This window comes from Podarcis gaigeae (assembly GCF_964106915.1).
Source record: "Podarcis gaigeae genome assembly, chromosome: 4".
Taxonomy (NCBI): Eukaryota; Metazoa; Chordata; class Lepidosauria; order Squamata; family Lacertidae; genus Podarcis; species Podarcis gaigeae.
Genome location: NC_139677.1, coordinates 68698941 through 68711669, shown reverse-complemented (window position 1 = coordinate 68711669; position 12729 = coordinate 68698941). Strand labels below are relative to the sequence as shown.

Sequence of the window (12729 nt, the reverse complement as noted above, 5' to 3'; positions counted from 1 at the left end):
TTTTTCTCATACAGTAAAGCATGTAAAGATTAGAGGCAGGCAGCTGCAGAAAATTCTGCATGGTTCATCAAGAGGCGGTAAAAGGCAGATACTTTGCACCAATTTTTCTCACTTTAGGTCAGCATCCTAGAAATGGCTGCTCAGTAGTCTCGTGTTCCTATAGTTTTCTGTTCCTATTCTATGATAAATTTGGTGAAAATAGTACCATGCTTCGGAGAAAGCTTTGTAGACAGAAGTCCAGACAGTGATCTCTTTCCAAACTGAAGTTTTATAACAGAAAAGAGATGTTGATATTTTGATCATAGTAATGACTTGTTTTCCAAATCTCTCTGCTCTCCTCTTTCACTTCTGTCCCCATGATTTCTACAGTTGCTGTAGGATTGAAAATATATATATTTTTAAAGCAAACAATGGATATACAGTTACAGATAGGTAGCCGTAAAACGGACATAAATCGGACATCAGGAATCACAAGACAGAGAAACCAGTAGGAGAACACTTCAATCTCCCAGGACATTCTATACAAGATCTCAAAGTAGCTGTTTTCTACAAAGGAATTTCAGAAATAGACTGGAAAGAGAAGCTGCTGAATTACAACTTATCACCAAACTTAAAACCATGGAGAAACCTGGCCTGAACAAAGACCTTGGATTCTTATCTCATTATACATGACAAAGCCATTTTTCACCTTTTCACCCCTTGCTTCTCCCTGTAAGACCTATTGCAGTTGTTAAGAGTCGTCAACAGGCTCATCACAGCTATCTGCCAACCACCCATTCCCACCACCCTTCTGAGTAATACCCCTCCCCACCTTCTCACTATATAGAAGGGTCTGGAAACTTCTGTTTCAGTGTATCTGAAGAAGTGTGCATGCACACGAAAGCTCATACCAAGAACTGACTTAGTTGGTCTTTAAGGTGCTACTGGAATGGATATACAGTATTACAAGTCTCTGTGGAATTTATGGGAGCATTGTGTTTGCTTTTTCTGGTCATTTTAGTATATGGTGTGCAGAAACATAGATGAGATAATGTAGGAAAGATTAAAAATCCATGTAATATCCAAGTAATTAAGTTACAGTGGATGCAGCATGTACATTGATCATACACCAAATCTCTTACGAAAGTTTTCAAAACTTTAACAAAAGATCAGTATGTTTCTTGTAGCTTGTACCTCTCAGAAAAGTGCTTTGAAATACAGATTTGGTTCCAGCAGAGACTTTCCACTGGAAGAAGTGCATCTAACTGGATCTAACTCACAAGTGTTGTGTACTGAAAACTTTATATGGTTGACAACCATAACCTCCTTTCCTAATTCTCCCCCTTCTCCTACACAAGCCTCTTTGCCACTGTTTTTCCTCTTCTCTCTCCTCCCCACCTTTTCCCTAGCTGCCCCCATGCCTTTATTTTCCTTTTGGTTCCTGACTGTTGTTTCTCTGAATTAAATTGTCCAGAAGCACCACATGCACTACCTCCAAGCTAGTCAAATGATTCCTCTTTATGGAGTGTGCTGTATCAGAGGTTCCCAAACACACTCAACTCCCTTCTATCTATCTTCCTACTCACTGCACCTGGTAAATAAGGCTGCCCTTGTGTGCTTTCAAAGAACAGGCAAGTCTCAAATCATCCAAAATAGGTGCTGCTAACAATACCACAACAACAAAATTGGAGAAACCTGCCATGAGAATCAGGTGGTGGTCTTGTGTGCGGTAAAATCTTTGGAAAATATAGGGATATTGAATTTTATCTTGTTCTTATTTGCACTCAATTTTTTGCCTTAAGGATAGAACAGAATGCATGTTCAAATGCATATTGAAAGCTGGTGGTGCTAATAGCTAAAAGAGTGGGTGCCATCAGCCAGGACATTTCAGAATTGGATCTCATTTCAGCCCCTGCTGGCTGGCCTCAAAAAAGCCAGTGCTCTCACCTTCACATTCGTTCTTTGCAATTTGAGGCATAATACACATTTGTTACAAGGGGTGTTGTAAGGATGACTGACATAATGTACATGAGATGCTTTAAACACTTATAATGTGCTAAGGATCATAACCTCAATGGCATTTCCTTTGGAATCGTGTTGATTCAAGATCTTCTCTCTTTCTTTTTTTAAAAAAACACAACAATAACAAAGAGATCGGAAAGAGCGAGAAGAAGCAGAACGTGAAGGAAGAAGTGTTCCTAATGAAGATGACACTGAACCAGTAAGAGGCAACCCATTCCAGCCTATATCAGCTGTAATCACTGAGGTATCGGAACATTCGTATGTTTTAAAAAATGTTTTTGATAATCCATATATTTAAGACTGATACTGTTCAATAATGGATATGGATTCTGAGTCAGAGTGTTGATTAGTAGTGATTTTTCCTGCTCAACCTTCCCCTTAATAGAAAAAGTATTTGGAGTAACACAGCAACTGCTCCTACCAATATCGAGAATCCTAGATAAGTGCTGGTTTGGGTTTGAAAGGATGGTCTAGAAGTCTTAAAAGAGGTACATTACAGTATACATGTTCAAGTAAGGGAGTTTCAACATGATCATCACCATTTTTTACTTGGAAGTTATTAACATTGACTAGTCTGACTGTGGGAACGTATTTTAAATATTCAATGTATAATATTAAAAACTGGTTTGTATCCAGTGCTGCGTGAGCATGGTATTCCACTTGTGCAACTGGACTTCCTTTCTTCTCCTCCTCCCATGTGCCTCTCCTTAATCTGCTCCAGACGGTCCCTCAACCCTGTGGAGCAAATTTTGAGGTTGAATGTGGGGGTGGTGGGGGGTTTCAAGGCAGAGGAGGGGGAAGTTCTGTTGTGCAAATGGAACTCTGCTGTACAAACTGAACAGCAGCATTAGCTACAACTCAGTATCTTAAATAGTCAAGCGAAGACTGTGGTGGACATCTCGTTTGGCAGTTCTCCAAAACTTAATCCCAAACTATTTGGTATTTCATATTATAGTACTGTACATATACAGTCCAGTACCCCTCTTCCATGTCTGCACATCAGGCAGCAGCCCCTTGCAAGTAATGCAAACAAAAGTGCCATACTTAGGACTGTAGGCTTGGCTCCTATCCAGGAGTGCCATAAACCTCTGCTGCTGCACCAGGTATTGCACTCGTTCTATAGGAAAAATACTAAGTATGGGCTTGTTACATCTATGCAAACTAACTTTTAATAGATGCTTTATTTCTATGAGCTTCTTTGAAAATGTATATGCCCCTGCTTTTCTAAGTTTGCTGAAAACATAAAATATAATTCAAAACAAATACAAGTGTTAACAAAGGAGCTGCATTAAAATCAGCTTCCTTGTACTCAGACCACTCTTGATTGTTCCTTTCCTCATGAGCCAAAGACCTTTGGAAGCATATATTAAGGTCAGAACTGCCTTCATAATAGCAGCACTTTTTTTTTTTAGTTAAACTGGTTTAGAATAATATTACCAAAAAATGTCAGCAGCTCAGCTTCCGAAATCAATGTAAGTGATTAAAAGCTTAGTATTCTCAGCAAGGAAGAAGCTATATTACAAAGTCTAAGTACATTATACACAGTGGTTTGTTTGTGGAATCCCCCAGTAATCTCTGTGTACATACACGGGGACTAAACTAACACTACTGAAAATATTTGTAAAGCTGAACCTTTAAATACCTGACATTTAAAAACAATTAAAATGTAAAGTTGCATATAGCATGCCTTTACTAAGAATACAGAAATTAATTAATATTCAGAGATTAAGTCTTCTATATCTGAAGTTTCATTTTATATTATTGATTATGATCTAGCAGAAAGGATGGTGTGCTACCTAGATTAATAAAAAATCTAGGCTGACTGTGAACTCACTTCAAATAGAGGAACCCTTTCTCTCTCTGAAGATTTATTGCTGAGCTGAATGTAAACAATTATAAAACGTTTTCCTTAGTTTGTGCTACAAATGATGATGATGATGATGATGATGATGATGATAATAATAATAATAATTTCACTGATCCTTGTAGAGTTGTTTGTTTGTTTTTCTTTTGCTGACTTTTCCCCTGTTCCGCTGTCCACCCCAAAATTTCATGTCTTCACTGCTGGTTTACAAAAATTGCATTTTTTTCTCTGCTTTGTTAGAATGAAAAGAAAATTGAACAAGAAAAGAAGAGGCAGCGGGAGGAAAATGAGAAGTCTTCCATGGCCTTGAAACCTAAAACAGATCAGGAGCAAATGGACACTCAGAGCCTGAACAGCCAGCGATCAAATGAGAGTAGATTGGTAGAAAACTATAAATCTGCATTAACACAACGTTTGGAACATGAAGATGAGAATGAACAGCAAATCTCAGAAAGTCTTGACTCTGGTGATAATGCCACTTTGAATTCTGGAATAGGTGGGTTGAGTTTCATGCTTGTAGTATAAACACTGGCTTCACTTGCTAGCCAGCTTCTATTGTGTTTGCCACAACTCCCCTTCTCTGTCCTCTAGCATGCACATAATGGTTGGATGAAATGCAGGAAATATTTTTCACTTGCACTACAGTTTGGAGAAGTGAAGACCCAGCAGGATAGCTGCCTTTTCCTCCTGCTTCTTATTAAAAAGGATTTGGGAGAAATGTAGGGGTTCTTACCTCATTTGCAGAAGATAAATGGCATAAGAGATTCCTGCTTCCGTACTGTAGTGTAATTTTCAGCTCAGAGATGAAGTGAATGGGTTGGGGTTTTAAAAGCTGCTCTAAATCCTTCATCTTTGATGCCTAAGGGGGCCCTTGTTGAGTGGGTTTTTATTTTTAATTCCTTCATATATCAGTTATGATACCATGTTACAAATGTTGCTCTTAAACTTAGATTGGACTGTTTAAATTGGATAATAGGTATGCAATATGTTTCTGTGGTACGTTAGGATGAAAGTTTGCCTTGTTTATTTAAGGGCAAAGTGGTAATGGTATAAGTTGTAACTTATTATAAGATGACATCCCAACATCATGCAAGCAGACAGTCACTCATGCAATGGAACTTCCCCTTTCCCCATACCGTCAGATGGGCACAGTCAAATTTTATCTTTTATTCTGAATGATGATGATGATGATAATAATAATAACAACAATAATAAAACAAACCCAAAATAAGTTTGCAATTCTGTATACAGTGGTACCTCGGGTTACATACACTTCAGGTTACATACGCTTCAGGTTACAGACTCTGCTAACCCAGAAATAGTGCTTCAGGTTAAGAACTTTGCTTCAGGATAAGAACAGAAATCGTGCTCTGGCAGCGCGGCGGCAGCAGGAGGCCCCATTAGCTAAGGTGGTGCTTCAGGTTAAGAACAGTTTTAGGTTAAGAAAGGACCTCCGGAACGAATTAAGTACTTAACCCGAGGTACCACTGTATATTTCACAGAGTGCACTTGTGCTTGTTCTGAGCAAGCAGGCATTGGATTGATAGGGTCATTCTGGCTAGAAGTTGGAACCTTGCTCATCCTGCCTGATGGAAAGTCAAAAGTCTTACCATGCAATCCTAAACACAAAACTAACTTTCCCTCAACATTGTGCCCCCCAGGTGTTGTTGGGTTATAACTTCCATCAGGATGTTCCACTCTGGTCTGCGGTCAGGGATGTTGGAAGCTGTAGAACAAAATATTCAGTGGGCACCAGGGTAGGGAAGGCTAGCCTGAAAATCGTCAGGTATTCCCATATTGGCCTGCCTCTTTGGAGGCTCTCCCTAAGATGTACCCATTATCTTAGGTGAGAGAAAACTGTAGATAGCCTTCTTGATTATGACAGCCAGCTTTTAAATGGTTGCCCCAGGGAGGCTTGCCCAATGTCCATGTGGATGTCCTTTCAGTACCAGGTGAAAACTTTTTTTCTTTTTTCAGGCCTTTTAACCTCTGAAAAGGTCGTTTTTAATTTTGCAGTTTATTTGCTGTTTTTATTTGATTGTCGTTTTAAAGGATTACACCGTTTTTACCATTTGGAAACTATAAGCCATTCTGAAAATAGAAAGGCAGGATACCTATTTGTTAAACGAACAAGTAAACATTAGAGTTGGTTAGATGCAAATGCTAAATTGCAAGTGCTGCTTGTGTTTTGCTTTAGAGAACAGCAAAAAGAAAACAAAGAAACTAAAATTGAAAAGGAGCCATCGAGTAGAACCAGTCAATACGGAAGAGACGGTTTCCCCGAATCCTACACCAGTAGCACCTCTTGCACCAGGTTCGTAAACATGAATAACTACTGGTATGTCAGTTTCAAAAAGGCCATTTCACGTGACCTTTCAGATAATAAGAAAATAGATCTCACATGGCTTTTTTCATAACATACAGAAATTTTAAGAATAAACCTGCCGCTGTTGGATTTTATTCCAGTGTGAACAATACTCTTGCTAGGAGGGATTCCCCCCACCCCACCCAGCACACACTGGGAGATAGTTGGGAGCATCATTTTACAACTCCTGGAATTAAGATGCTTGAGGAATTGGATCTCCATTACCATAATTCCGACAATAATTGACCTGATTCAAAACTCTTGGGGTTAATGGATTAACCACCACTTTTTCCATTTCCCAAATGTTCTGGTGGCAGTTCTTGGTGAAAGCCATATTGAAATATCGAATCAAAATTGAAGGAATATACAAGCATTTGTGCCCTTAAAAAATAATAATCCTAGATTAATGAGAAACATGACAGAATGAATAATAAGTGAACAGATGTGAAAGTGACACAGATTAGAAATAGTCTGATGACTGTGGGCATATAGGGAATATCTTTCTCTCCATGCCCTGCTTACAAGTTTCCCAGAAATATTGGCTGGTTACCGCTAGAGACAGAAAACTGGATTAAATGGCCCATTACAGATGGTACTTGTCATTAATACCAACAAAAAAGGAGCACGACTGTTCTTACGTTCTTTCTCATCCCTGGCAGCTTGTTTTAAAATGGAATTTTCAATGCACAGTTTATATTATGAATTTCTCCCCAACAGCCTAGATCTCTGCAGACATGTTGTGTTTGGTTCCCACTGACACCTAAAGGAAAATGTTCAGTGAGATTGTGTAATTGCGTATTTTGATTGTCTCGGTGATATGTTGTTTGTTTGCCTTTAAATATATGTGTGTAACCTTTTCTGGGTTATGAATGAATGAATACATTCCATCTTCACAAAGATGAATGTTTGCATCAGTAGATTTCTGTTTGACAATGTGGTGTTGCTCTTTGATATTCTTTTTCCTGTAGTTGGCTGGGAAACTCCTACTAAAGTTAACAGAATTCGAAAACTTGAACCTCTTGGTGAAACCCGTCGTAATGGTAATTTCAGAGGAGATCACAATTTGTTGGTTTTCCTCAGAAACCTGTTCCATTTTGCATGCTGGCTTTTTTCTTTCATTTCAGCTAACCATGTGCAGCTTTAATAGCATATTTTTTCAAGTTTTGAAAAGAGCTCATTCTTTGTTCTAGCTCCCCCTCTCCTGTTTAAAGCAAAGTGTGGGCTGCATGTTGCTTATACAGTATTTGCTTCATTCTGTTCGTTTCAATACAAATTGGTCTCTGGTGTGCCCCTGCACCATGATTTACAAATAAAGCAACCAGCACCCCATGGTAACGGATCCCATTGCATATAATACTAAATATGTACTTAGGTATAGACCAGAGGGGGAAAAAATGAAACAAATTGCATATATTGCCAGCTTTACATATATCAATGAATTCCTAAAGCTCAGGTGGGGTGTAGGGATAAATCTGTTTTAAAATAGACCTTTGTTCTAAATCTCATTGATTGTACAATAAATGAACCGATTCTTTTAAAAATTCAGCTGCCATTTTCTTCTTCTCAGATGACTAATGGAGGGAAAGTGTTTTAAGACCTGTGAAATACATCTAGATGCTTTTGCACTATAGCATATCCTCATTGCTTAAGCATTTCTGTTGAGCAATATTTCAAAAAAATGGGGATGCCCTTAGATCAGTGGTAGAGCACATGCCTTGTATATACAAGACCAGACCTCATATCTCTACTTTAAAGGATTTCCCCTAGAAAAGGCTGCAAATGATTTATGTCCTAGCGAACTGCTACAAGCCAGAATAGGTACAGTAATATTAAGGTGGATGAAGATTCAGGTAGGTAGCCGTGTTGGTCTGACGCAGTAGAAATATATATAAAAAAATTTAAAAAATTGTCCAGGAGCACCTTAGAGACCAACTAAGTTTCTTCTTGGTATGAGCTTTCGTGTGCATGCACACTTCAGATACCAAGATGGATGAAAGCAGCTTCATACATTTGCAGAACTATTATTTTTCCAAAAAAGTTTAAAAAAATGTTAATACTTGTAGTGGTAAGCACAAATACTTTGCACTGTAATGAAACACTTACGTAATATGCCTTTCCACAAATTTGTGTAACAAAATGCATCTTTCTTTTTAAGGAGTATAAAGAGAAGAAAGCAAGAGAAAAGAGAGAACAACAGAGGTAGGGAGGAGAGTGAAGGGCTTGCATTTACTGATTTCATTCCCTTTGCTCAAAACAAGGCAGCCCAATTTGTGGCTGGAGCATGAGAATGGAAATCAAAGATATATATATATCCTTGGACCCAAAACGGAGCGACTTTCCCTCTTTCTGATGTGTAGAGCCAAAATGGAAAATCTTCTCTTGCAAGAAATACTTCTGATTGCACTTGGTAACTCAGCTTGGTGAATTGCTGACACAAGAATACATATGGTATTCATCACCCATAGATTTGATTCCCAGAAATACAGTTAATAATGTTTATCTGTCATTGAGTTCCTTGCATTCTTGTCTGCATTTCATTAACGAAGACCCACAACTTAGATTTGAGATGATAAAACAGAATCTGGGGACAAACAGAGAGTCATGTGCCATGGCTTTTTTGATGCTACTATGGGCACTAATGAAAGTTTAGAATCTTCTGTTAGAAAGTGTACATTTGCGAGAATTCCAATACTTTTCAGCTTCAGGAGAAACAACAGACTTCATCAATCTTCCAAAAGGTTTGGTCTACACTTCCCATCATCTTTAGTCAGCATGGCCAGCCAGGACTGATGGGAATAGTAATTAAAAACATCCGGAAGGCACAAGGTTTTGGGGATGTTGAGACAATTTCCCTCAAATTCAGACCATTTTAAAAACTCCCCTATGCAAAAAAAGAAAGAAAAGCCATTGGATTCATGTATATTTTTACTAGAGAAAACTGTGTAGCAAATATTTATGACAATACTTAACGTCATGCAACGTCATGTATGAAAAAATAATTAACTTGACAAACTGAATCAAAACTAGGGGGCATAAGATGTATGTAGCTTACCATCTATTTTTGGTGCCACAGATTCAAAAATATCCTAAGAGCTGCTTGCATGCACTTTTCCTGTTTGTTCTCTTACTTTCCTGCTGAGCACATAAACCAATAGTTTTCTTTTTCTTACTTGATAATTTTGCACGTACTGTATTAAGCTTGCATGTCTCACACGTGGATTTTTTTAGAGTGTAAAGATGAATGTTTTCCTTCTTTCTTAGCTATATTTATTAATTTGGCTGTGAGGGGTGGGATGTCTCCTTTTTCCTTTTCCAAATCCTGTTTATCTTAGGAAACACATTGTATTGTCTTAAAAAAAGAACTCTCCAAATAACTATTCAGAAGTGTACAAGCAAATCTGAAGCTAGTGTGTCTGGACAACATTACCGTTGAAGGTGTCCACTTAAAAGCTCCTAGTATAATTTGCTGCTGCTTTGTAGCTAACTATGTTGATGTGGAAAACAGTGGAAGAGAGGGAGGAACCCTGCAAGTGAATGGTCGCTTGAAATTCTTCCTTCCCCTTTCTTTATTGCTCCTGGTCAATGTGGGCTTCACACGGTTAACTATAAAGCAGTTGGGGAAAATAGAAGCAGCAACAGTTTGGGGTGCGCCTGTGTATATAATCAAAATTATCACCCCAACAATTCAGGTTAGACAAGTTTTCAATTCCGTCCCCTTTTTTCTTCATATTACGTTTTGACCCTATTCCTATATTTCCTTAACATACTATGATTTTTCTCGCTGGAATACATTATCTTGTAGACAAAGTATCTGCTGGTGTGAAATGTTTCAAGCATTACCATTTTTCTTCCGCAAGCCTTCATGAGAAAATGTCATTAGGAGAAATTGCAAAATATGGGTTAAAAAAGTTACAGGCAAAGGTATACCTTTTCAGGATTGTATGTTTTGCCATGCCCCCATACTTAATAAACCAGCAGACATTGGTGTTCCTCTTCTTCAAAAGAATGGCTAGATATATGGTATTTTATATATTAACTTGGTTTCTTTTCTGATATGTGTTAGATTTCTATGGAAAGCCGCTGCCTCCACTGACTATACGGCAAAGACCTAACAGCGATACCCATGAAGTAATTTCTTAACCAACAGTCATGTGGCAGTTTTTAAAGAAGCATGTATCATGTAAAGGGAAGACCTGTATAAGACACTGTGTTCTTGTTTCCAGAGACACCTGCTTTTCTTAAACGTTGCTGGGCAAGGACAGTAAGGCTGCCTTGATATCTCAGCCGTGAAGATGGCCCTCACAAACTAGCCTACTTCCTTCTTGACTCACCAATTCTTCTTCAGGGTTAATGTGGAACAAGAGAACTTACATAAGTAAAACTCTTGGGAAATGGAACACTTTTTTTCCTTTCTGGAAAGGATAGTTGCAATCCTGAAGAAAACATTTTCAAGACCAAATGCAACTTAACTGTGCACCTGCAAGGACTGTTTTTAAGTTTGGCTCAATGCAACAAGGAGACTTTTTTCTTTTATTCTTTTTGGGGAGTTGTAAAATACATGCATGTTCAAGTGGGGGGGTATAAAGTGTACATTTTAACTATTTTTATATTTTTCTAGTATTTTGTTTTAACAGAACTATTTGGTTAACAGAACTATTTTGAAATATTGAAGTCCATAGCTATATTCATAAGCAAAACATATTTAAGAATGTCACATTTTCACAGCACTTCACTCTTGCATGTGATTTGCCTCACAAATTGTCTTGTTAGTTTGCCATGCTCTGATCCGCCAAGAGGAAATGTGAGTGCAAATGGATGTTGTGCTCATGTCTTTAGTGAACCACAGCTAGACTTTCTGGAATAGTACCATTTCTATCCTCTGGAGGCAAGATTTCAAACAGATTATTAGTAATAGTCTGTGTGCAACGACCATTCCTGGAATTGATTTTTCATTTCTTCCTGTTAGATTGTGTTGCTCTTGTGCAACAAATGGAATTGTATCCAAAATTATGAGAGTTTTCTTCATGGAATCATTTGATTTTGACTATAGTAACCTAAAATAAATTATCTGAGAACAAAAGCCCCAAGGTCTAAGGATGGAAACTACAAGCAATAAAAAGTTGAAAATAATTTAAATTTCCTGGAAAATTAAATCACTTATTGCAGAAATTGGGAACCTGTCACTCTCCAGATATTGTTGGACTAAAGCTTCTGTCATCCATCACTTTGCAGCTGGCTGAGAGTTGCAGTCAAATAACATCTGGAGGGCCACAGGTTTAGTGTGTATGCATTTTTCTTAAGATAACATTGAAATGGTACTTTTTCACACTTTTGTGTTCAGATTTGTGCATATGAAAATATATGATCAGGGAAGCCCCTGTACATTTAAGTATGATGGGCAGCTCTGAATATTCTTGTACACAGTGGGTACAAATTCGCACTAGCATTAAAGTGAATAGGGAAATCTCTTCTGTTGGAGCCCTCTGGATCTCTGAAAACTGTCATGTTCTGACAACGTATTTCTAAACTTTTAACAAACGACAGGAAAGGAACATGAAAATATTTATTTGGTACTATGTTTATGTGTGTTTGGATATCAGTTAAAGAGAATAACTTGTACACCAGAAATAAAACTGACAGTTGAAGCCTCACATTTGACTTTCAGCTTCTGTGAATTTTGCATAATTGTAAATTTCATTCCTTGAAATATATCTAACTTAAAAACTTGTGTGAATATAAACTTTATTTGCATGTGGATGTTATCCATCCACTGACTGATTAATTCCCCTTGCCTGGGAAAAGCAAGGAACCACAGGACCAGCTCTTACCACATCTGAGGATGATCCTGTCTTTGGGGGGGGGGGTGTATTTTAACTGGGTGTTTTGTTATAAAAACATGCTTTGTCCAAAGTGGTGGTAGAGCATGGCAGCATCATTTTGAAAAGCATTTATTTCCTGCATTTTCTCCTCCTCTCCCAAGGATCTCAGAAGTGGCCTACATTCTTGTTGTTGTTTAGTTGTTTAGTCGTGTCCGACTCTTCGTGACTCCATGGACCAGAGCACGCCAGGCCCTCCTGTCTTCCACTGCCTCCCGCAGTTTGGTCAGACTCATGTTTGTAGCTTCGAGAACACTGTCCAACCATCTTGTCCTCTGTCGTTCCCTTCTCCTTGTGCCCTCCATCTTTCCCAACATCAGGGTCTTTTCCAGGGAGTCTTCTCTTCTCATGAGGTGGCCAAAGTATTGGAGCCTCAGCTTCAGGATCTGTCCTTCCAGTGAGCACTCAGGGCTGATCTCCTTAAGAATGGATACATTTGATCTTCTTGCAGTCCATGGGACTCTCAAGAGTCTCCTCCAGCACCATAATTCAAAAGCATCAATTCTTAGGCGATCAGCCTTCTTGATGGTCCAGCTCTCACTTCCATACATCACTACGGGGAAAACCATGGCTTTAACTATACGGACCTTTGTTGGTAAGTTATACTTACCAACAAAGGCCTA

General features: G+C 38.4%; 1 protein-coding gene across 8 annotated transcripts in view; it reads left to right on the top strand.

Annotated features, from left to right (window-relative positions):
• ARL13B (ARF like GTPase 13B) overlaps window positions 1-11881 on the top strand; it is a 40955-nt gene extending 29074 nt beyond the window's left edge. For 3 of the 8 annotated variants that reach the window (XM_083736985.1, XM_083736987.1, XM_083736986.1), the window contains exons 7-10: window positions 2131-2245; window positions 4106-4361; window positions 6063-6179; window positions 7199-8001. In XM_083736985.1, the coding sequence (XP_083593111.1) occupies window positions 2131-2245; window positions 4106-4361; window positions 6063-6179; window positions 7199-7374 (664 nt within the window). In that variant the 3' untranslated portion in view covers window positions 7375-8001. Of the gene's footprint in view, window positions 1-2130; window positions 2246-4105; window positions 4362-6062; window positions 6180-7198; window positions 8002-8385; window positions 8430-10293 lie in introns of those variants that run through there. The other 5 variants (XM_083736991.1, XM_083736992.1, XM_083736988.1 and 2 more) reach the window with 3 other exon arrangements.
• The last annotated feature ends 848 nt before the right edge of the window (window positions 11882-12729 follow it).